Source organism: Rana temporaria, chromosome 4 (genome assembly GCF_905171775.1).
Source record: "Rana temporaria chromosome 4, aRanTem1.1, whole genome shotgun sequence".
NCBI classification, from domain to species: domain Eukaryota; kingdom Metazoa; phylum Chordata; class Amphibia; order Anura; family Ranidae; genus Rana; species Rana temporaria.
The window spans coordinates 380,847,965-380,873,807 of NC_053492.1; the positions used below are offsets into that span (position 1 = coordinate 380,847,965).

General features: G+C 41.6%; 1 protein-coding gene across 6 annotated transcripts in view; it reads right to left on the reverse strand.

Annotated features, from left to right (window-relative positions):
- Positions 1–25,843, reverse strand: part of NINL (ninein like) — a 240,108-nt gene that overhangs the window by 111,757 nt on the left and 102,508 nt on the right. For 4 of the 6 annotated variants that reach the window (XM_040351034.1, XM_040351035.1, XM_040351039.1 and 1 more), the window contains exons 5-8: positions 10,416–10,482; positions 8,245–8,423; positions 6,073–6,213; positions 4,150–4,308 (exon numbers count right to left, since the gene is read on the reverse strand). In XM_040351034.1, coding sequence (XP_040206968.1) covers positions 4,150–4,308; positions 6,073–6,213; positions 8,245–8,423; positions 10,416–10,482 — 546 coding nt within the window. Of the gene's footprint in view, positions 1–4,149; positions 4,309–6,072; positions 6,214–8,244; positions 8,424–10,415; positions 10,483–17,267; positions 17,406–19,286; positions 19,632–25,843 lie in introns of those variants that run through there. The other 2 variants (XM_040351036.1, XM_040351037.1) reach the window with 2 other exon arrangements.

A 25,843-nucleotide genomic window follows, 5' to 3' on the forward strand; every position in this document is an offset into this window, starting at 1 on the left:
AAATAGCTGCTTCTTGATAATAATCCTTTGTATATTCAAAGTTCTAAGATGTACTTATAACTCTAAAACATTTATTTCTTCATTTTATCAATATTCGACAATATCTGCATTGCAACACATACCCATACATACATATGCATATATATCTTATAAGAATACAAGAAAAGCAACATTTGGCAACATTTAAGTGATTCTAATAATAAAAAGAATAAGCTCAATCTTATCAAATAGGAATTTTTTCCCTAATCCACCACAATAGGCACTTTGCAGGGCAACAGCTTCAAACACAACTTACCAGTGGTTGAAGTAAGCAAGTTTCACTTTCATTAGTGAAGACTTTGAGCTGCAGCTTTGAAAGGTCAAATGGCAGTAATAACGCCATTGCTAAAATGACAAAAGGGAAAAAAAAAAAAAAAAAAAAAAGACTTGTTTGTGGTCAAGGAACCACCACTAGTGAACAACCGAAAGGGATAATAACCAACCACTTCAGCCCCAGAAGATTTTACCCCCTTAATAACCAGAGCATTTTTTGCGATACGGCACTGCGTCACTTTAACTGACAACTGAGCAGTCATGTAATGCTGTACCCAAATAAAATTGACATGCAATAAGTGTATATTGGTTTGCGCAAACGTTATAACATTTACACAATAGAGGAAAGATTTATGTCATTTTTTTTTTTTTTGCTACTAATGACAGTAATCAGTGATTTTTAATCGGGACTGAGACATTGTGGCGGACAGATCAGACACTTTTGACACTATTTTGGGAACACTGACATTTAGAGCTAAAGATAGCCACCGATTACTGTAGAAATGTCACTGGCAGGGAAGGGGTTAACACTAGGGGCGATCAAGGGGTTAACTGTGTGTTCCCTCAGTGTGTTCTAACTGTAGGGGGGTGGGCTCACTAGAGCATAACAGAGATCAATGTTCCCGATGACAGGGAACAGAAGATCTGTCATGTCACTAGGCAGAACACGGAAATGCCTTGTTTACATTTCCCCGTTCTGACTCGTCTGCCGGTGGCCTGCGATCGCGGCGAGCAATTAAGTCTGCGGAATCTGCAGGCAAGCTCCCGCGGTGAGGGCATGCGCCTGCTAGCCGGTTTCATTGGAGAGACATACTGGTACGACCATTTGCCCAGCCGTGCCATTGTGCCGACGTACATCGGCGCGCAGCGGTCGGCAACTGGTTTGAGTCTTGTTTTTTTTTTGTTAACCACTTGCTTACTGGGCACTTAAACCCCCTTCCTGCCTAGGCAAATTTTCAGCTTTCAGCGCTATCACTCTTTGAATGACAATTGCGTGGTCATGCTACACTGTACCCATATTAAATTGTTATTTTTTTCCACACAAACCCTACTGGCGTTTTTATTTTTTGCTAAACAAAAAAAAAAATTGATGGTAATTCTTCTCCTTCATTGATGTGTGCTGATGAGGCTGCACTGATGAGCACCGATTGGCAGCACTGGTAGGCACTGCTTAGCAGTGCTGATATGCACTGGTAGGTTGCTCTGCTTAGCAGCAGGGGGTCTGGAGTGTGCGGGACTGATTACTCCAGACTGTAATCTGCTTCTTTTTCTTCTCGTCACGCTGTCAGCTGTACCTGTTGCAGAAAAATAAAAGCTTTCTTTGATTTTTAGAACAATGCCTTATCTTGGCCCCTGGTGTGTTCCATTGAAAAGTTCATGACTTCTCACATCTCTGCAAGTTGTTTTTTTTATTATGGTGGAGCGGGTTTGAGCATTTTTGCTTATGGCACATAGGACACATTGGATTTGCCATAGGAATGTTCTGCTGCAAGGGTCTTGAGTAAAATGGAGCAAATAAAACCACTTGGAAGGGAGATACCATCAACCCCAGGACTCACATACATCTCCGCAGAGAGGACCAATGTTGGGATTGAAGTTGCTAAACCTGAGTCTGCAATTTTGTTGGCTTTTCCCAGGGCAACAAGACCTTGGTTTAAAGGGTATCCAAGAGGAGGCCCAAGTACTTCAAGCATTGTGATGGAATCTGGGAAGAACTGAAGGGCAAAACCTGAACAAAACATATACAAACAGACAAAGAACATAACACAAGAGCAGGAATCAGGCTGTCCTGGAAGTCTCCGAGAAAATACCACGGATAATTCCCGGTTTTCCCAAATCATCTTCTAGGACAGCCCATGAGTTGACTAGCAAGAGGGATGATAAAGAGCCCAGAGACCTCACCTCCCACAGGATAGACCATACTGTAAATATTACCGATATTAGTCAAAATTATACTCCTTCCAAAGATACTCTATTTGGTATGGCATGCTCTCCTGTATATACCTCAAAAATTCTTCAGGATAATTGAATCTATTCTTAACTCGTTCATATGGGGTCACAACAGACACAAATTATCTTGGAGAGTTCTGAAGAACCCTGGGACATTGGGAGGAGTCGCTTTCCCAGATTTTCAGGATTACTACCTTGCCTCCCAATTGTCCCATTTTTATTATTTTGATAAAACGGAGCGATTGAGGTACCAGCTATTGCTCTGTGAGCACCCTGACGACCCTGCCCACTCTCCAATCCAGTCGGTCCTCACAGCCCCTTTGACAGGACATCCCCTTCAACACAAAGCAGGCATGCTGACTCACCACCGGAGGGTATGGCAGACAGCACTACAGAAACTCGGGACCCCACAGGTCCACTCCCATACCCCCCTTTGGTTCAACAGACGCCTCCCGGAATTATTGACTGTTCCGGACCCTGCGGTGTGGATACGCCATGGGATCCTGTACATACACCATATCATGACCGCTACGGGGCTTAAAACATTCCAAATGCTGAAGGAGGAATTTTCCCTCCCCAATTGCCTTCTTTTTAGGTACTTACAACTCTGACACGCTATACTGTCTCCAACCCGTCTCTGGTGGTTCCCTCCATAGTAGACATAGTCACAGATACTGCACCAGCCAAACTGATCTCCACCTTATACTCCGCCATCCGTCTCCCTAGTACAACAGCTTTGGCCTATGCTGCCAAGACTAGGAGGGAGGTGGACGTTGGACTAGTTGAGGATGAGGATATACAAAAGACATACCTGACCCCTCAGAGCATAGCGCGTTTCAAACCCATGTACAATCCAGGGTACCGCCTCTGCGACCTGCGGCCTCTGCGACCACACCCCAGCCTCCTTCTACCATCTTATATGGTCCTGCCCAGTTATCCAAGCATACTGGATGCAAGTGATACGGTTCCTGCACAACGAGATGGGCTCTCCTGCTACTCTAGACCCAAAGATGTACCTGCTCAGTCTGCTGCCGGAATTAGATGCTGACAAACACCTGCGTACCTTTCTACATGAGACGCGCTTCTTGGCGAGAAAGGTGGTGGCCCGTGTTTGGATGCAGGCCCTACCCCCCACAATTTAGTGCTGGAAAAAAGAGGTCAATGACGTCCTTCCATATAAAAAAATGATTTATGTCCATAGAGGGTGTCCGCTTAAGTATGAGACGGTCTGGGGCAGATGGTTGACGAAATGTGTGCGTGATGTGTTTTTCCCTCACTTCCCCCTCCCCCCTACTTTTCCCTCTTTGTACCCTTTTTTTTAGTGTGTGCTGGCTCCACCCCCGTTGGGATTATACTTTTGTGTCACTCAGATAATCCAAGGTGTTTATGTATGCATTACCTTTCTTTTAGCCACAATGGTTTATATTGATTCATGTACCGTGCATATACTTTTCAATAAAATCGTTTTTTCCAATAAAAATATTACCGATATGGCAGACCCTGTATATTAAATTCTCTACAGAGAGAAAACGAAGGCACCAATGCCTGCCATATGGTATACAATTTAAAACACCTATTTGAGTGCATAGTAAAATCACAAGCTCTGTATTTAGAGACTGTGGTTTGGATACAGTGAAGTTTGACAGTACACTTCAGCAGTTAAAATAGGGGAAGATTTACTAAACCTGGATGAACTGGGAATCTGGTGCAACTGTGCATTGTAGCCAATCAGCTTCTAACTTCAGCTTGTTCATTTAAGCATTGACAATACAACCTGGACACAGATTTGTTTTTATGTAGAGTTGCACCAGATTTTGCACATTTCAGTTTTAGTAAATTCTACCCTTAGTGTATAACAGTTTTATCAAGCAAAAAACAGTTCCATACCAAAAATATTTCTTTACCATCCTCAATACCCTCTTCTTCCCAAATGATCATGATCTGCTCTGGGTTTCCAAAGCCAGTTCCATCATCAATTTTCGAGAAAACATGGAAGCCTCCAAATCCCGACAGCAAAGATGGACTTTTATGGCTGCTGTCTTCTAGCTGCAGATGAAAAACAATCAATTACCTAAATGTCCACGATATATAAAATCTCTTAAAGAGTGCTTTTATTAGAATGTGAATTTTCAGGAAATCTAAACTTTTCTTCTCCGTACTGGGCATATTTTCAAACTCAGGCAATAAAGAGCATCTATGACCAGCTGAGAATAATAATGAAATATATGAAGTCAGGGCTTTACAGTATATCCTACTATATGATAATTGTGTGTTTCTATACTTAATATACAGGTATTCCCCTAAATATAAATAGATTTGTACTTAACTGTTTTTTTGGCTGGACATATACTTTAAGAAAAAGTGTAACTAAAGGCAAAAAAACATTTTCTTTAGCTTTGGATAGATTGGAGAGGGATTAGAACACCTATAACGTTTTTATTGCTGTCTGTGCCCCATTCACCTTCTATTTGTCCTGTTTACCATTATCATTAGAAGTAAAAGTAAAAATAAAAAATAAAAGTTTTATGGTGTCCCCATAAAAGTAATAGAGTGGAAATATTCCAATGGGGACACTAGTTCTGGTGACCTGGGTTCCACAAAGAATTTCTTAAATTTGCAGTGATTTCCTCCCACTTCCTCTTTGACAATGGGACAGGAAGTGAAGGGAAATCTTTGCAATGGGACACATATGGTGAAAAGAAATCTGGCAGGGGTTATAACCCTCCCCTACTCTATGCAAAAAAGTTTTTCCTATAGTTCCATTTAAGTTTTAGACTGAATGGGAAAGGGTCAGAACCACTGTAAGGTTTTTTTGCTATCTGGAGCTCAATTAGATAAATTTCCCCTCATTTTCAGTCCTGCTGACATTTTATCAGATGGGAAGAGGGGGTAAATGTCCAACAGCAACAATAAAAACTGAAATAAAATGATTTTCTTTAGTAGCGTAAGGAAAGGCTAGAGATCCCGTCAGCTCTGTAGTACCATCTGTGTCCATGTCGCAAATTTTCGCTTGATTTCCTGTTTAGTAAAACCTTGTCAGCAGGACAGAAGGTGACGGTAAACCTCTATAAACACAGCTCCTGATAGCAGTAAAAACAGGCATTTAATCCTTGCCCACTCTTTGTGTGACTGCAATAAAAAAATTAATCACTCAGGAGATGATACATGCCAAGATTATGGTGACACTTCAGGATAAGGTGCACAGGTACATCAAAATTTGGCAACCCTGGGTCAATAAATATTACCCCAGGATTTTGCAGATGCCCTTTTAGAGCCTTAGCTAAATCCATTCATTGGTCATCAGTTTGAGCTCTTCAGACCGCTGCCAATGCAGACACTGGAACCACCCTGCCTCCTTTCCCTTTTTTTCTCCATTCTCTATCTTTCTCTTTGATTATTGGATGTCTTTGGTATGCCTTCTTAACACTGCCTGGTCGGTTCTTTTTGCTTTCTCTACTCAACACACAGTTATCAAAATGATGTGGATAGCCATCGCCTGCCTGGATTCTACAACAATGTTCACTCCTTGAAGAGGAGCGAGTGTCCTGTTCTATACTGTCAACAGTGTTCTTTTTTGTTTTTCTTCCTGTGTGGAGAACTTTATTACCAACATTACCTGATCAATAGCTATGTAATGGCTTTTGTATTGTCTAATAAAATTTTTGAATGAAAACAAAGTTTGCTTTCAGAAAATATATTCCAATTTATTTTATAGCAAAAACAAAAATTTACAGTGTGCAAAAAAAGAAAGAAAAAAATTGCCCCAAATGTGAAGTGGTTAATAGCTAATTAAAAGATTTATAAACCCACCTTGTAAAGTGCACATGGACGATGATGTTTTAGTGGTGTGGAAGCAATAGGTGTGTGGCTAAACAAACCCACTTGAAACTCTAGAAAGCTTACTCTGCCATCTCCATCTCTGTCCAGCTTGTTAAACAGGTCTTCAAGTTCCTATTAAAAAAAAAACAAGCATAATGTATCATCTCTGAAGCACAATTACACAGCTACAACTACGCAGGCAGAGCAGTCTGCTTGAGACCTACTTTCCTAATAAATTGCCTCTTCATAGGGGTAAAAGCTCTTATGAACATTTGATCCCTAAATCAGATATAAAAACTCTGATGAAAGTATCTAAATGAGTGCTCCAAACAGGACTTTCTCTCGAATGCATTCTAAAAGTTTGTCGATAGGGATTTTTTTTTTTTTTTGCTTTTTAAGAATAATACTTACAATATTCATCACTTTTCTATGCAGATTTAGTACAAGATCAAATTCAAGCCAGGAACAGACCCCAGCATTTATATCCACATGGGTAAACCACCTTAACGACCAGGGTGCAGTAAAATATATATTTTTTATAAATTTTATATTAAAATAATATTAAAAGTGGTTCTTCAAAGCCACCTCCCTACTGTGCCTTTGGTCCCTCAAACGTTTGTGGCAACGTTATCGTGAGCCTTTGGAGATGATCTGAAAATCCAAAGTCTGTCCTGGGTCCTTGCTGCATGGTACAAAATCAGGCAAACTGGACCGTCCGAAGCTGGAAAACAGCACTGTTCTCATGGATCAGTGCGAGCTTCAATTTTGCAGAGAAGTGGTGGTATTACAATGGCAATGCGTTTTGGGGCCCCCCCAACCCGTTGAGGGATGATTTTTCCAGTTTGACATATTTGTCTTGACATATTACACAATACAATCGTGATTGAATTTACTGTCTTACCCATGTGGCTATGAATGCTGTGGTATGTCCTTGCCAATCATTCAAATTGGGAAAACTACTTGGATAAGCACCAAGATGCCTTTAACATTACAGGCAAGTCTAATTAGATGTGGATAACTACTAATAGATATAAGCATAAAAGAATATTAGTTAAGAGATTGAGTGGAATCACTTACATACACACAAATTCTGCAACCCAAAAACATATTAAATGTTCAAATTAAAGTCCAAAAATCAAAGTGTATTTAAAGCAAATAATGTATTTTCAGCTTTACAGTGAACCAACTCCAGGCACAAAAAAAAACAAAAAAAAAAAACTTAAGCTGGTCATAGACGGTTCAAATCTTGGCTGGTTCAGCATGGACTGCCCGAGATTCAAACCATCTATGGGCAGTCTGCTAGTAACCAAGTTGATCCTGGCTGTTGAACGTCAGGAGGACTCGGTTGATGGGGGAAATCGAGTGATTTTCTTTTTGCCTAATCTATGGCCTGCCTTACCAGTATTACAGCAGTTATATATTCCATTCCAAAAACGTATCCTGCCCCCTTCTCTCCTGTTATGCTGTATTTTTTCTACAGCTATAAAATCTGTTCTTTATTTTGAAGGGAAATTACAGCTTCCGCTGTCATTCTGGCTACTAACCAATCCAATAGGGTATTCTTGGGCTTTTTTTGCAGAGCGCTGCCTGCCTGTGCCATCTAGTGCAGCCTCTCCTGTGTTCTTGGTTATTTCTGGCTTCTCGCCATCCTCCGGTCCCTGATGCCTACATAACCTCTGACAGTGTGTGGATCCAGGCTCTTCTCTATCACCCCACTTGTGTTTGCTATGACATTTTATGAGCAGGCTGTTTTTCGTAGAGTGTTGCCCGCCTGTGCCATCCAGAGCAGCCACTCCTGTGTTCTCGGTTATTTCCAACTGCCTGTCACCCCCCGTTCCGTGCTGCTCGCATAACATCTTACAGTGTGTGGATCCTGGCTCTTCTTCATCCCACTAGTGTTTGCTCGGACAATTTATGAGCTTATGTGATACCTTGCTGCCAGACTGGATGCTTCATAATTTACATACAAGTGGATGTTTTTTTATCCTCAAAAAAGTGTATCTTATATGGACATCACTCTGTGCTCTACGTTTTTGCGTTTCCTATTCTTGGAAATACACTCCCTACTTCCTAAGTGTTAATGAGAATTGTGAAAAATTTCAGTCCTGATCAAAAAAAAGACAAGGTTGATATTTGTGACACTTCCATTCATTTATCACATACCTCTTCGGTAAGATCTTCAAGTCCTATATTCTTACATACAGTGGAAAGTTCCTGTTGATTGAGGTATCCATGGTGTCCAACACCAAGCTCCTCCCAGATGTCCCGCACCTGGTTTTGAGTCATATCAGAAGTTCTTCTTGGACTGTCATATATTCCTGTGTTCCATGCCCTTAGCTGTCCTGAGATTTGGGGGAAAGAGAAACATTACTCAGTTGAGAGTATATCATACATCAGTTGAGCCCCTCAGAAGTAAGCTAGCCCAATTGTTTGCCACACTCAATGATAAACAAATACAGCTGTGCTCATACATGAATAGGAGGATTTGGAGGATTGGTAAAATGTTAGTCATTTTTGCTCACAAAACACCACAAAGTATCCTGCTTACAATGTGCCAGGGGTCAATGCCGGGACAAAGTCATCTAGCGCAAAGGGGCAAAGATGACAAATTAGTGGAGGGGGCGGGGCGATTAGTGGTGCTTGACTGCTCATTTATGTCTTTATGGACCTTATTTGTGTACTGGTGCGCAGTCATGTTGGAACAGGAAGGGGCCATCCCCAAACTGTTTCCACAAAGTTGGAAGCATGACATTGTCCAAAATGTCTTGGTATGTTGACAACTTAAGCGTTCTCCTCACTGAAAGTAAGAGGCCAAGCCCAACACCTGAAAAAAAAAAAAAAAAACACACCATAATCCTCGCGCCACCAAACGATTTGGACCACTGCACATAGCAAGGTCCATAAAGACATGGATGAGCGAGTTTGGGGTGGAGGAACTTGATTGGACTGCACAGTGTCCAGACCTTAACCTGATAGAACATTTTTGGGATGAATAAGAGCAGAGACTGTGAACCATGCCTTCTCGTCCACATTAGTGCCTGACCTCACAAATGCATTTCTAGAAGAATGTTCAAACATTCCCATAGACACACTCCTAAACCTTGTGGACAGCCTTCCCAGAAGAGTTGAAGTTGTTATAGCTGCAAAGGGTGGGCCAACTCAATATTGAACCCTACGGACTAAGACGGGGATGCCATTAAAATGAATGTGCGTGTAAAGGCAAGCGGCACAATACTTTTGGTAATATAGTGTATATAGCATTAGATATAAACAAAGGGAGAATTAATTTATAATTAGAGTTCGATTATGAGACACCATTAGTAAAAGTTTGCAGACAATACAGTTTGCCTGCAACAAAATGTTTCTACATCAGGGATTTCCTGATACAGTCCAACCATTGCACGGAATGAAAATTGCTCAAGGATAAAATCTTCTCTGACTATTCATTTGCTGGAAACATACTTGTAACCTGCAGCAGAGGCACCTCCATAGACCCCAACTGTCCCTGATTTTGAGGGACTGCCCATGATTTGGAACAAAGTCCCTCTGTCGTCCTCATTTGTCCCACATTTCGGTCTGATCTATATAGTTGTATAAACAAAATTCACTTTTTATCTTTTAAGAAGTGTTTCACAATGCTAAACCTTTCATCCAATTTAATAATCTAAATTTGTAAATTTCGAAAGCCAATATAAAAAAGAAAAGTAGTAGAAAAAAAAAAATAATAATAAAAAAAAAAAAAAAAAAAGCACTTGTGGGTTTTTAACAAATCATTTTTGTGTATAATTCACCCTTGAGGGGGCGTGGCAGGGTGTGCGTCCTATGCCTACATAATTTTGCTAATGTGTATCCCTCATTCCCATCTGAAAACGTTAAGAGGTATGCACCTCTGAAGCTTGTCAAAGAAATATAGCCAGTGCACACAGGCCAAAATGATGTCACACGTAGGCTAAAATGATGTCACACATAGAAATGAGTGAATATTTTGACAGACACTTCCAGACAAACCACACTTCTCCGATTCCTAAGGTGTATGAGAATACCTGCCTAATTCACACTGCATAATTCATGTGCGAAATGCCCTGCAAATAAGGGGTATTGGCAAGTAGTTTTTTAGAACAATACAAGATTTAGTTGAAAGCAACAAATAATTGAATCTGGAGAGAAATTTGCTAATCTTTACTAGTAGACTAAATCGAGCAAGGAACAATAAAACGTGAGATGGGTTTAGCCATTAGACTATCAGAGTGAAACACATTACTAAAGAGGCCCAATTTGAAACATTCAAAGCCATTGGACGCTTTCTAAACTAAGTTTCATTTCACAATCTTTACCTTCTGCTTCGAAGTTTTCAATCTCAGGCTCCTTCACTATTTCTGCTTCTTCATCCGACTTGAGACTCTGCAAAGCAAAACACATGCGAGACAGATTTGTGTATAAATGATCCAAGATGGAAAAGGCAAGGGAAAGAAAAAAAAAAGAAAAATATAGAAGGCAGGAAGGCTGAGGGAGAAAAAAAATATTCTTTGTCGAGCTTAAGAATGTGTGTAAACCTCGCAGACAAACCTGAGGCCAAGTCAAACACAGAAAACCTCATAGCTCGCTTACAATGCGCTGGATTATTTCAACTAGGATTCTTAAAATCCAACTGATTAATAACATCACAGGCATCCTCTACAGTCAGTGAAATATTAAACAAAGGATCAAGCACGCACAGCCTCTTTAACACATTCAGCGACGTACAGACTGTGTATAAAAAAAAGAAAAAAAAAAAAAAAAAAAAGGAAGACCAGGTCACTATTGGCTGCCTTATTGTTGTGCAACTGTTGATACCCATTATCAAAGAGGCTTAAAAAACAACTCAGTGGATTAATATTGGGTTGTTTATCGCTCTGAAAACAGTAACAATATTTTCCTGTTGAACAAAAACCTTGCTCACAAAACACACTTTCAAGAGGAAACAAACATGAATACAGATGTTGCAAATGATACATTCACACCAGTGATTTAGGCCGGTATAAAATTGTAGCGGTAGGAATTAAAGATGATTGCTGCGGCTCTGAGCGGCTAGGTGAAGCAGCCAGCCCTTTTTACTATAATGACGGCCACAGCTATTTGCGGCTCTCTGCTCAGGAAGGGATTACCTACTGCCTGACAGGCATAGAGGATATCAAGGAAAAGGGTCTGGCAAGTTTTTTTTTTTAGGGGGAAGCCCACATCTTTTTAATGTGAGTTATCGCCATTAACATTTATATCAGACCTTCAACTAGGACAAGATGAAGGGATTCCCCAGTTATGCTTATAAATGCCATGGTAGACAAGAGGTTAAATCATAGTCACAACTGTTACAGAAGCTGTGAGCTTGATATCAGCTTTAACCCTTGGGGCTGGCGCCTCCTGGCCCTTTAAGGGGTTTAGGATGCCGGGACGCAGGGTTTATGATCATGTGACCATAATTGGAAAGCTTCTGATCGCAAGTAGCGATTGAGAGCTTTCCATTAGCTGCTGGTAAGTGTTCCAGGAACGCGCGCTCTCAGCACAGTTGTATTTGCACAAATGTATGCAAATATGCAGCAGGCGCCAAGAGATTAGGGTGGCTCTAGAGCAGCCCAATGACTATTGGGGCTAGCAAAGTGCACCCCCTCACCTTCTCCTAACCTCCGCCAACACTGGTGTTGGTTCCCAGGACCTCCCATTCCTCCAGGGAATGGAAAATTACTTCCCTAGTGAGTGCAGAAGGAAACATCCATTCCCAAATCATCCCTGCGACTAATAAACTCACTTCTTGGGTCACAGCTGTCAGTCCTCTTTACTGTAATTGACAATGCAGCTATTTCAGTACAATATGTGCTAAAATAGCTGCATTTGGGGGGTCTAATAAACCCCCAATGTCTCCATAAAAAGTAACTGTCACCTGCCTATACTATCGCATAGGACAGTGGTTCTCAAGTACCCCCCCCCCCCCCCCCCCCCAACAGGCCATGTTTTGGGAATTCCTCTTAGATAAAATAGCTATACAAAATACCAAGTCATTGACTCTGATTTAAAAGCACCTTGTTATAGCAAAAAAATAAATAAAAATTATACACAATAAAAATAGTTAAAAAAATATATATTTCATGCCACTCCATAAATATAAAATCCTAGCTGCTGTATTAGTAAATATCCCACGATATTTATATTACAAGATTGATACAGCACTGATTTATCAAACTAATTATCCATGATCTTATTAACCACTTCAGCCCCGGAAGGATTTACCCCCTTCCTGACCAGAGCACTATTTGTGATACGGCACTGCTTTAACTGTACAATTGCACGGCCGTGCGATGTTGCACCCAAAAATAATTGAAGTCCTTTATTTTGGTGGTATTTGATCACCTTTGCGGTTTTTATTTTTTGCGCTATAAGCAAAAAGAGCGTCAACTTTGAGAAAAAAAAGCAATATAAATTTAGTTTTTACTATAATAAATATCCCCCAAAAATATATATATATATAAAAAAAAAAAAATTCTTCCTCAGTTTAGGCCGATATGTATTCTTCTACAAAAAAAAAATCACAATAAGCGTATATTGATTGGTTTGCGCAAAAGTTATAGCGTCTACAAAATAGGGGATAGATTTATGGCATTTTTATTATAATTTTTTTATTAACAATGGCGGCGACCTCTGATTTTTCATTGTGACTTCGACATTGTGGCAGACATATCAGACATTTTTGACATTTATACAGCGATTAGTGCTATAAAAATGCACGGATTACTGTGTAAATGACACTGGCAGAGAAGGGGTTAAACACTAGGGGGCGGTCAAGGGGTTAACTGTGTTTTAACTGTAGGGGGATGGTCTCACTAGAACATGACAGAGATCACTGCTCCCGATCACTGGGAGCAGTAGATCCCTGTCACGTTACTAGGCAGAACAGGGAATTGCCTTGTTTACATGACCCCATTCTGCCTTTCCGTGTCACGATCACAGGCCACTGGTGGACATAGAGTCCGCAGGCACGCTCAACCCGCCGGCGGCGCGCACGTGCCCACTAGCCCAATTTCTAAGAGCCGGTTCGCACTACCATGACCTGGGGGGCCCCCAAGTTGCACGACATGACAAATTACATGGAAGTGAATGAGAGCCGTCTTAATGCACACTACTGAAGTCGATCCAACTTCAGAAAAGGTTCCTGTACTACTTCAAGGCGACTTCTAGGCGACTTGTACCCATTGATTTCAATGGAAGTCGCCTCCAAGTCAGATCCCCTGTCTTAATTGAAGCAACTTTCCAGGAAGTGAAAATAGTTTTCTATGGCAAACCCCTCCCTCCCACAGAGCAGATTATTATGTGATTGGCCACTGGCAAAGTCGCCTGTCCTGGAGGCGACTTGAAGTCGCATTGTAAGTCGCTCCAAGTTTCCTTGTAAAGTCGCGCTGGAAGTCGTGTTGCCCCAGTGTGAACCGGCACTTAAGGCGACGTACAGGTACACCCATTTGCACACCGTGCCGACGTACATCGTCGTGTGCTGGTCAGCAAGCGGTAAAGGTGCACTGTCCCTTTAAAGTAAAATGCCAAAGCTCAAAGTGCTGCGTGCTCTGCAAACTTCTTAAAACTTAGGCTAGGTTCACACTGTACGCCAGATCGGCTCACAGCAGGGATCCAGTGCTTCCCTGTTCACCGTTTCAGATCCGATTTCAGCCAAAAGTAATGCGCTTAACGTGCCCTGTGCGCTACAAACTTTTTAAAACGCATTAATGTGCAGAATCTGAAGTCTGAATCCGCCAGGTGCCTGGACTCATGCCTGTCTCAGCCTCTCAGTGAACTGCTGAAAGCCTGTGATAGCCGCTCCCCGCCCCTTTACAGCTCAGTGCTCATGGAAGCGCAGAGCGGAGAGATGCTGATTTACAGTAAGTAGCTCTCTGCTCGGGGAGCTGAGAGAACCGAGCCATCGGCAATGTTCGATCGCTCAGTTCTCAGTGTAGAGGCACCGCGGGACCGATGCTGCATCCACCTAGGCAAGTATGATGGGTAAAAAAAACAAAACCCATACTTCTCTTTTAAAACTTCTTAATGTGCACTGCTCCGTTAAAGAAATATGCTAAAAGTGACTTGTGCGCTACAAACTTCTTAAAACACTAAGATCATATAATAGTGTGCAAAACCAAAATATTCTGTGCCAAAAAAAAACAAAAAAACATTTGTGTGAAATCTCTTGATGCAAAGCTCTGCCAGTAGTTGTGCACAAGCACCAGTTTCTATAGCAAAGTCACTACACCGCACTTCAACCAAATCAAAGGGAATTATGCAATGTCTTCCTCTTATCCTCTCTTGATTTTATAAATCATAATGTACTCTTAGGCCTGGTTCTCACCTATGCATTTTCAGTTTTGCATAAACGCACTACAGTCCATTTGGGTCACATTCACATTTGTGTGTTTCCAACCAGTGGGTTTTTTGGAAAGGGTCAGGGACTTTTTTTTCCCGCAGCAGGTTGCGTTTTTGGTTCCATAGACTTCAATGGAAATGGGGATTTTGCTAGTTTCTCCTGCACAACAGCAGATACATCAAAAACGCAAAACGCATTAAAAGGCGTCAAAAACTTGTTTAAAAAATGCTAAATGCACTGGGAAAATGCATAAGTGTGAACCAGGCCTAAGATCTTCATAAGAAGGGTCTTGGAATCTGGCGAGTTCTGTGAGAATGGGGGGGGGGGGGATAGATATAATGTGAAGGTGACACAGACAGAAGCATTTAAAGGTTGCGTCTTTGATGTGGTTGAAGACTGAACTGGATATTTGCACATTAGCACTGCAGTGACCTTGTTATAGGAACTGGTGCTTATGCACAGCTGTCAGCAGAACTTTTCACAACAGAACTTTGTATTTTTCACACTATAATGTGTGTATATACACAGTCACCCATATGATGTTAGGGTTTTAAGATGTATGTAGAGCACAAAGCACTTTAGATTTTAGAACTTTAACTTAAAAAAAAGGGACAGTGCACATTAATACATTCTTGGATAATTTGGAAAATCAGTGCTGTATCATCTGTATCAATCTTGAGAAAAAAATAATAATAATTAAAAGCACATGTACATGTATGTAGCATCAATTGCCCCATATATGTGAGGTATCTTCCCAAATGCAGTGAGAGCAATAATTCTAATTCATAAATAACGCTAAACTGATAACCTGTCAATGCTTTTAAAGTGTTGCCTATGGAGAATTTCAGGTGCCATGTTTTTTTGCGAATTTACAGGCGTGCACAATTTTACAGCTTGACATGTTTGATATCTACTTACTCGACAACCCCATCTTTAATACTTTACAAATAGCTGTGCAAACACTATGCAACATAAAAAAATTGCAACTATCATTTTATTCTCCAGGTCCTCGGCTTTCAGAAAATATATATTTTAGCATGTGTACAAAAAATTGCACTGGTAAACAAGTGGTGAAACACCATTGTTTATTCTTTCTGAATGTCAGTTTTGCTGTAGTATGTTGTATACATTGCACAGATGTGCCACTTTACAGGCAGGCCAAGGGCATCTCCCAGGTATAGATGTACATGTGTATACAGTATATACTGATGGTGTCAGCAGAGCAGTGGATGGGGTCAGTAGATTTTATTATTTTATGTTTTTATTATTTTTTATAACTTACAAAAAAAAATATGACATGTGAAAAGATTAATACTCAATGAAAATGTCTGAATCTAAATCTAGGCTCTGCCGATCTAGTGCTAGCCATACATGTAAACAAGCATTAAACTAGAATTTCCAAGAAAGTGAACTATTTGTAATCAATACAATGCATGGCTAGCATAAGGTAAACCTGCCCATTTCTTCAGACTGTAAAGTAAAATTCGAACATTTAGGCTAGGTTCACACCTATGCGTGTTATGATTGATGCATTTTTCAGTGCGTTGTGCATTTTTGAATGGGTGTTTTTGATGCGCTTTTACCATGTTTTGTGTGTTTTGGCACATTTGTTGTTAAGGGGAGAGGTTTGTTGTCATGCGGGTAAAAAATGCAAACTGCGGCAGAAACACATCACTTGCATTTGTGATTTGTTTTCATTGAAGTCTATGGAAGCAAAAAATGCAAACTGCTGCAGGTAAAAATGTCCCTGACCCAAGAAGCTGAAAATGCACAGATGTGAAATCATGTAAAATGGACTGTAGTGCATTTCTGAAAACCGCTTAGGTGTGAACCTAGCCTTAGGAATAGGACCTGTTCATGGATGCACTGGGCAGCCTTTCCTTGCACAACCCCAACACACGTTTTTCACTGTAGCATGTTGCAACGCAGTGAATTTTCAAAAAGGTCTAAAAAAATTAAGGTGAGATGCACTGTTTTCAGTGCATGGGCGAAGCTCCTAACAACGCACACTAGCTACTGCTTTCTAATGCAACTAATGATGTGAACAAACAGTGCTGCATTACTGAACAGCTACAGACAGACACACACAGATCTGACACTAAATAAATTACAGGTAGAGGGTGTCAGTACGACTACTGCTCCAAGGGGGGGGGGGGGTACAGATCCAAATGTCTGACTGACATTACACCCCCCCCCCCCCATTCTTTCACAAAAGCTGAAGGCATCTTACTTCCCCTATAGATTGGGATCATCAATCAAATCAAAGATCATGCCACAGTGCAAATATGGTACCCAATGTAATAAATCAAAGATTATTTGACAGAGTAAAAACAGCACCCCATTTAAGTAAAAAAAAAAAAAAAAAAAAAAAAAAAAACACTAAAGAAAAAGGGAACGTTGGCAATTGTTCACATTTACACATTTTTGAAAATATTCAAAAACATAGAGATTTACATTAATTCAATTATGAAACAAAAATACATGTGATAAAAACATGCAAACAGCATATCACCTGATCAATGGCAAAACAACAAATTCATTTTTAGAAAATTTTCAGCATGCTGTATTATTCCTGCAACTTCAAGCTGCTTCAATACATGTGTTTGTTCATTACCTAATTATCCAGAGTTGTACACCGATTAGGTAGGTGAATAACACAACCATGCATCTCTAAACATTTCTAACAAAATTAACTCTATAACCAGTAACCTAACAGTAAATTATTTATTATCTTATGAGAACTGGTGGTTAACTTTCATTTTCAGGTTTCAGAACAGTTTACATGTGTGTGTCTGATTTTACTATTGACCTTGAGCTGCTTGACTGTTCTTTCCTTTTCCACACAAAGCCATTTAATAAAAATGAGCTCTACCTAATGTGGGCAGGTTGAAGAGGAGAGCAATGATGAAACACCTGTAATGAAGAGACAGACAGACATACCATTCACCTGAAGCCAATGCATCTTACATGAACTAAATACAACTGTGCGAATACACACTATACAATTTACTTTAGATTTACCAAAACCATATAATATGGAGGTCTAAACCTAAACACTTTCAATTCATATGCAATCAGGCAAGCACTTGCACTACATAGTTGAAGGTAAATCTAAAAGAAAAAAAATAACAAAAAAATTGTATAGTGTGTATCCAGCTTTAGTTTGGCCATACATTATACTTTCTTTTTTTTTGCTCAACCATTGGGTTGTACGGAAAAGAATGACCCAATTCCACACATTTGATGTGGATATCCTTCTCACTGAATGAATGGATTCTGACAGTGGGAAGACTTCCCCACCATCAGAATACACTGATCAGGAAACCAATCCGAAAAAACCCAACAGGCTGGTTGTACAGAAGACTGCCAATTCATGGATCAAAATTTGACCGGTCCCTGCTGCACTGGCAAAACTTCAGTCCATAGGTATGTAGCACAAAGAAATTGCCTAGTGGAAATCCACTGGGACTAAAGCACTCCATATAGTCTCTGAATGGTTTAGGGAAAACAAACTGGTAAAGCTAAATGTATGATGTCAAAGTAGCAATATACCTGCATCAACCAAACAATTGAGACCCCAGCCCAAAATAAAAAGCTGAAACATGGTGTAAAGCTAAACCGGCAAGTACTCTAGACCAGTGAACACTGACCTATATGTGTGAGGCCGGGTTCACACTGGTACGACAAATGCTCCGACATTGGGAGCTCATGTCGCATGACATGTGAAAACCAATGTTTCCCTATGAGAGCCGTCTTAACTGGTCCGACTTTTAAAATGCTCCCTGCACTAGACATAAGTCAATCTGATGATATAATGCCAAACAGGCTTGCCATAAACGCCATGCAGGGGTTGTAGGGCTGTCGTGCAATCCTAAGAACCAAAAAAGAAATATGACACAAAAAATGGCCAAGTAGAAATCCACTGGGACCATAGCGCTCCACAATGCGGCCCCTGGACCTGAATGGTTAGGCGAAAGCAAAATGGTAGAACCAAATGGTTAATGGGCGATGTTATAGTAGCAGTATACAACCTAATAATCTCAAAAAAGAACTGTAATTCCATAAATCAATATGTAGTTAATGCACAAATGAAATCTGGTGAGTGGGTAGTCAACACTATACAAATAAATGCTACACTGACAGGTGGGTGCTTCAGCCTGAAAATGAGGAGGGCATACACCATCTAGGATGCATAGAAGTGAAGAGAGCAAACAGGCCAACATAGTGTAGCATCAAAAACAAACACTTTATTCAAAAATTGTAAGTTGCACTCACAAGAGCAGGTAGGAAACAGGAGAAAAGTGACAAAGTTTGCAACAACGGGGTCAGTGTCCGATTGTGAGGAAAACCGATAGGTGACAACGAAGAGATGGTGTACGGAGCCGGGTGTCGCTGTATAGAAGCCAGGATTCATCCGCCCAATGGGAAGCTGACAGAGAACATCCACCTCCATTTGGTGCAGATGTCACTCAAGGAGCATGCACAGTCAATGAATGCGTTTCCAGGCCTCTGTGTCCAGGGTCAATCATTCACAGGTAATTGCTCCATGAGCGATTACATGCGAGTCTCCCCGAATATTTGTGGGAACTGTCAGCCTCTCATTGCTTTCAGTGGGACTTCCACCTGCAAATAATCACCAGGAACCCCCGCTGGGTCTCCCACATCTTATCGCTAATGGCCCCATTCACAAGTGTATATTAGGCTTAACTGTTTTTTATATTAATCACATAATATGTTTAATGTATTATCATCATGATTTTTTCAAAGGAAAGAGATTTACTGATTAAGCTGACTTTCAAATGGAAAAATAACAAGATCAGCTTCCTACCTATGCGTTGTTCCAACGTCCATTACTGGGAATCACTGTGAATGGCAACCCAATGCACAAGAACAGAAGATGCTAATGGGCCTGCGCTGAGGTAACCGTTGACTTCAGGTTGGTTTTTGCTGCTTTGTGGTGCAGCCCCTTTCTTAATTAGTACTGATCTGCAGCCTGTCCTAACAGACACCACACAGAACAGTGCAGCTAGGGATGCATGCTTCAGATTGATCTGCCTTTCACCTTGCTCAGCTGGAGTGTAGGAGGAAGGAGGGCTGGGCAGGCTTTGTTTGCACCTGAGTGGTCAGATCCAACCTGATGGGGATCTGTTTCTATATCACTTTATTCCATTTTACTCAGTCTGGTGCAGATAGACTTAAAACAAGTCCCTCTGCTTTATTAATGTGGTGCCTGCCACTCCAGACATTTTTTTTGCAGCAGTTTTCTGGCACTAGAAACTACAGGTCTGTATCCAAGGTCTATGAGGAGTAGGGATGAGCTCCAGCGTGTTCGCATCGTACACGTGCAGAGCCTGCCAGGAAGTCTGCACGGCGCTGCGCTAATCACAGCCAGGGAGACATTTCCCGATCTCTGCAGCCGAGCATGGGGAAATGTCTCCCTGGCTGTGGTTAGCGCAGCGCCGTGCAGACTTCCTGGCGGGCTCTGCACCTGTACGATGCGAACACGCTGGAGCTCATCCCTAATGAGGAGGACGCTAGCAAAAGCCCAGCATGTACACATTTTTTTACAGATACAAAAGCTACAAGTTCCATCAAGTGGTGCTGGACATGGAACTATGCAAGCACCATCAGAAAGGTCAGTTAGCCACAGCTCAAGGAACCCTGATTGAGAATGGCTGCCCTAGACTAAAGCCTCATACACACACTGAAAATATTGGATGAATGATCATGGGTTTTTTGTTGCATGCTAATCTAATATTGAAAATGAAGAGGTTACTCAGCTTATGAAAACTCTCGTACGACAAAATACAATGATGTAATGTGTTGAATTGTATTGTAATGTATAATTTTGTTTCTGAGCATGCGTAGTCTTGTCCTTCTGAAAACTGTACTAACTAAACGAAAATAGGATGTGGTGTTCACGCACAATAAACATTTTCTAGCCTTCTGTTTTTGTCATGTGAAAAGGTGGAATCGGCTGTTGAAAGCACTATGCTAAGGATCAGATAATCGGCCGATCGTTCATCACATAAAAATGTTCTTCCGATCTTCTTGTGTGTACCACCCACTTCATCTTGCTTTTACATCTACACCTACAGTAGCCTGATCTGTTCAAATAAAAGACACATACCTTTTGGCCATATTTAGAGAGAACATGCATGGAGCAGAGCCTCAAGTGTGAAGTAACCAATAACAATGTGCTTTACTAAAGCCAAACCTTTACAAAATGAATTGTGATTGGTTGGAAAAGTGGCTTCACTAAAAAGGGCTCCTTTCACACATCTGCACATGCAGTGAGCATACATTTCTCTGCTTGTAGCACACATACAAATTAAAAACGGGGGCAGGAAGCTGGTCACACAAGAGTGCAATCTTCTTCAGCACTGGTTCTCACCGTCAGATCGCATGTGATTTGCGCCGCATTCCTGTACAAAGCACATGCAATTCCATGCGGCACAATTTGAGCCCATTCATTTTAAATGGCTCAAATTGCACTGCATCCAAAAGGTGCTGGATTTTTTATTTTATTTTTGAAGTTCGCACTGGAACTGGATGCAGTCCAGATCAGGCAAACGCACTGCATTTTGCGAGTTGTATTGGGGGTCTCGTTAAAGCGGATGTGCCATGGGGAAAAAATATTAAAAGCCAGCAGCTACAAATACTGCAGCTGCTGACTTTTAATATTAGGACACTTACCTGTCCTGGAGTCCAGCGCTGATTGCAGCAGAGCACGAGCGATCGCTCGTCTCTCTGCTGCTCCCCCCGCCATCCACGCTGAGGGAACCAGGAAGTGAAGCGCTGCGGCTTCACTGCCCGGTTCCCTACGGCGCATGCGCGAGTCGCGCTGCGCCCGCCGATTGGCTCACACGCTGTGTGCTGGGAGCCGAGTGTTCCCAGCACACAACGGGCGACAGACGGGAAGTCAGAAAAACCCGTCTTTTGCCCGTAGCGTGTGGCCGGAAGTGGGTGCAAATACCTGTCTTTAGACAGGTATTTGCACCCCCCTCCCCCCTGAAAGTTGTCAAATGTGACACCGGAGGGGGGGAGGGTTCCGATCAGCGGGACTCCACTTTAGGGTGGAGAACCGCTTTAACTTTTAAATTGACACCCACAGCAGATTGCATGAACACAGTGCGACGGCTATGTGGTGCGGGAAACGCACAGGAATCGCTGCATTTTCCGCATCAATGTGAAACGGGACTTAGTGTTTATATCCTGCTTTATTGGGAAAAACTGAATATATTGTTTAGGTAAGCATTCACACTACATAGTTCAGGGGTCTCCAAACTGTGGCCCTTTGCTAGCCTTTATCCGGCCCTTGTGGCTTTATTCCTCCCACTGATATGAGGCACTATTCTTCCCACTGACGCCAACAAGGGGGCACAATTTCTTTCACTGATACCAATGATGGGATACAATTACTCCTACTAATAGGGGCACTACTCCTTATCCTACTGACTGCAAACTCTGAGGCCATATTTAATCTCACCAATGCTGAGCCCGGGACATTTTCTACCCCCGCTGGCTGAAATCCGGCCCTCCTAAAGTCTGAAGGACAATAAACTGACCCTTTGTTTGAAAAGTTCGGAGACCCCTGACATAGTTGATAGTAAAGAAGATTTATGCAAATCATATAATCCGACTGTAAAGTGGGCAAGTTTATAGAGCAATACCAGACAGAAGGACATCTAGAAAGACAGTAAATCTATGACTGGTTGCTATGAACAACTTGTTTATCTTTTTTTTTTTAAACTTGTTCTGACATATGCGTGCGTGTGTGTGGAGTAGGATAGTACACAGAGTCACATGTATGACCCCAATGCCTCCCCCCTGACCCCAATGCCTTCCCCCTGGCAGATATACAGATTGTCATGGTGACAGAGTCCTTGAGGTCAAAGGTAAGATTGGGTCTAGCCAAAACATTTGTCTACAAGGGTTAGAAACCCTGCAAATGTTTTTAGTGCTATCCAAGTCCTCTTTGTCCTCATCTGGGATATGTCTCCTCTTAGACAACTGTCTATTTTATAGTACAAGGGAGAAACGTGAAATAAAAATGACCCCACTTCTATCTATTTTACAGAAATAAGACAGGACAGGAAGTAATGGGGAATTCACTCCAACAGGAATACATTTTCTAGTAAAGTAAGAAAGAAATGGAAGATCATCTGTCAGGATTTTACTGCTGTCTGTGTCCCTGTGAAGGAAATTTTCCATTACTTGTTATAAAAGGTGACCAGTTGGTAAGTCTGTTGTTTATCAAATGAACAAGCTTTCTAGCAAAATATATTAGTTACAGAGATGAGACAAACAATTTAACACTAGAAGGGGTGCTTACAATGATCAGCTTTTAAAATGTGCTATGTGATCTGGAGCCTGGCTTCAATTTGTTAGTGTATTTAAATCTGCTAGTACATCTAACACTCCCCCCCCCCCACTGACAATGCTGCTTTCCAATAGTGCCCCCCTGTTAGGGTGACCACGTGTCCCGAATTGCCCGGGGTAGTCCCGAATTTTGCAGGTCTGTCCCGGGCACATTCATTCCAGGACAATACTGTGTCCCAGAATGAAACTGACATAGCCCCCCCGGACCAATCTGATGCCCCCAAAAAAGCCTGCCACATCACGGCTTTACTCACTGACAGTACTTGTCCTGGCCTGGAATGCCTGGAGGAGCACAATTCCCGCCCCCTGCTTGTGATTGGAGAAATCATAAATCCTGCCTCTTGTGTCCAATCACTGTGCTGTCATTCGTTACAGCACAAGCTGATTTTTGGAAAGGGAAGGTGTCCCTGAATGGTAGTTTGAAAATGTGGTCACCCTAACCCCCTGTGCTCCTTCCTCCATAGCAAGGGCACAGGAGGTGTGTAACTGGCCAGATCACCAGGTGAAAACTAAGAAAAGAAAACAGATGCAGGCACCACATCTAATGACTGGTAATCTGCTATATATTACGTTTTGGGTTTCATACTGGTTTAACTTCTGATGATTCCATACTCTATCAAAAGTATTGACCAAACTTATTTATTCAGAGACAAAATAAATATATGATTGTACACATATGCTTTTAGAAAAGGGGTGGTTTTGAGGCAAGGTGATGCTTTTTGTGCCCTTATGTCTGCAAAGGGGTAAAGTTTAAAATGATATTGGTCGCCACACAGTGGCGGCTTGTGCTCAAAATTTTTGGGGGGGCGCAAACGAAAAAAAATAAAAAGTTCAGCCTCACTGCCATCAATTGTCACCACTGTGCCATGCCATCAAGTGCAGCCACTATGCCATCAATTGTCACCACTGTGCCATGCCATCAAACGCAGCCACTGTGCCATCAATTGTCACCACTGTGCCATGCCAAACGCAGCCACTGTGCCCCTCAATTGTCGCCACTGTGCCCTTTGTCGCCACTGTGCATGTCACTGTGCCCTTTAATTGTTGACACTATGCCTACTGTCACCACTGTGCCCTTTGTCACCACTGTACCCATTGATGCCACTGTGCCCTTTGTCGCCTATGTGCCCATTGTCGCCGCTGTGCCTTGTAAAATGCACTTACCTTTCTGCTTCCACGTCCCTCGATGTCTTCTCCCGCCCTCGATGACGCTTCAGCCAATCAGGTTACCAATAACCAGAATAGGCGAACCTGATTGGCTGAGACGGCCGTCAGTCTCAGTGCCGATCCTTTTTTTTTTTTTTTTTTTTTTTTTTTTTTTTTTTTTTTTTTTACCACCTCAGCTTTTATCCAATCTTAGAGACTAGCTCATGATTTGATGCTTCTTACGTCTCAGATAGTGGGTTGCATCATATGTGGTAGGCATTTCTATGTTTCTTTGGTTTTTTTTTTTTTTTTTTTTTTTTTTTTTTTTTTAGATCATTTAGGCCAACTCGCAAAATGAAGAATAGGAAAAATAGCTTATTACATTAACATGCTATTATGGCACTAAATTATTTACACCCCCCCCCCACCCCTTGGCTCCCAGGAATCTCAGACTTATCCCTCAGGATACTAGAGCACCCTCTAGCATTTATAGATCATTAATAGTATATGAATTCCTCAAGGAAGAGACCATAAAAGAGGAGGCTATTGTTTTCATGCTATTACCTATGGCCTGTTACTAGCTTAACCTTACTCTCTCTGCGTAACTCCAAGTTTTTTTATAGTCTCTCCATTTTTCCCATTTCTCCCTATGTTCTCCGATCATCTCTAGATGACTGACCTTTAACTCTTCCATTCTGTACGTTTCCTCCACTTCGTCTATCCAGTTCCAGACGTGTGGACTTTCCGTCTCCTGCCACATTTTGGGTATAAGTTTCTTAGCAGCGTTTAGAAGATGAGGAAGTAAGGACTGCTTGTATTTTTTTTTTCCCTCTGGGCTACAATGAAAGAGCACGACCCAAGGGTCTCTCTTTAAGTCTTCTCCCGTAATAACCTTGATTTGGCTCAAGATTATGTCCCAGTAGGCTTGAATTTTTGGGCATAGCCACCAAAGGTGGGCCATCGTGCCTCTTTCTGAACAGCCCCGCCAACACTCTGCGGTCTGATCCGCTTTATATTTGTTTGCTTTATCCGGGGTGATATACCACCCTGAGAAAACCTTGTAATTCATTTCAGCAGTTCGTATATCGATTGCGGATGCATGGGTAAGGTGCATAATCCTCTTAAAACTATTTGTCCCTCTTGTGTTTCCTAACTCTCTTTCCCATTTACCTATAAAGGGTGTTTCACTCCGTGAACCTATCTTTACCAATAACTCATATAATTTAGTGATAGTGCCCTTTGAATTCTTAGTTTTGCAAATCTTCTCAAGTGGGGTTAGCTCCGCATCCGTCCGTAATGGGCGGGGGAGGTGCCGCACAAAGTGGTGCAACTGTGAATAATGCCACCTATCTAGATTCCAAAATACCGTTTTGGCTCTCAAATCTTCATAAGTCATTATTTCTCCGTCTTTAATGATATCCCCTAAGTGAACAGTGTCTACTTTGATCCAGTTCCCTCCAATTTTAATTTCGCCTGGTGCAAAGTAAGAATTTTCTTTTAAGTTCATTAATGGGGAATTAAATTTCCCCTCTAATTGTGTCAGGGTCCTGTCCCACATTCTTAAAGTGTCCCGTGTTAAATCTTGTGTTTTGTGATCTAGTGCTCTGTGTTGTGCAGGGATCCAAATAATATTATTCAAATATTTACTTGTTGAAGCTTTCTCAATTTGGACCCACCTTTTGTCCCTCCTATCCCGTGCCCATTCTATGGCCCGTGATAAGACCGCTGCCTTATAATAGCTTTTAATATCCGGAACTGCCAGCCCGCCGAGAGGCTTTCCCTGTTTTAAGATGGAAAGGGATATTCTGTGCTTCTTATTTTTCCAAACATAGTTTAGTAACAAGGCATTGAGAATTC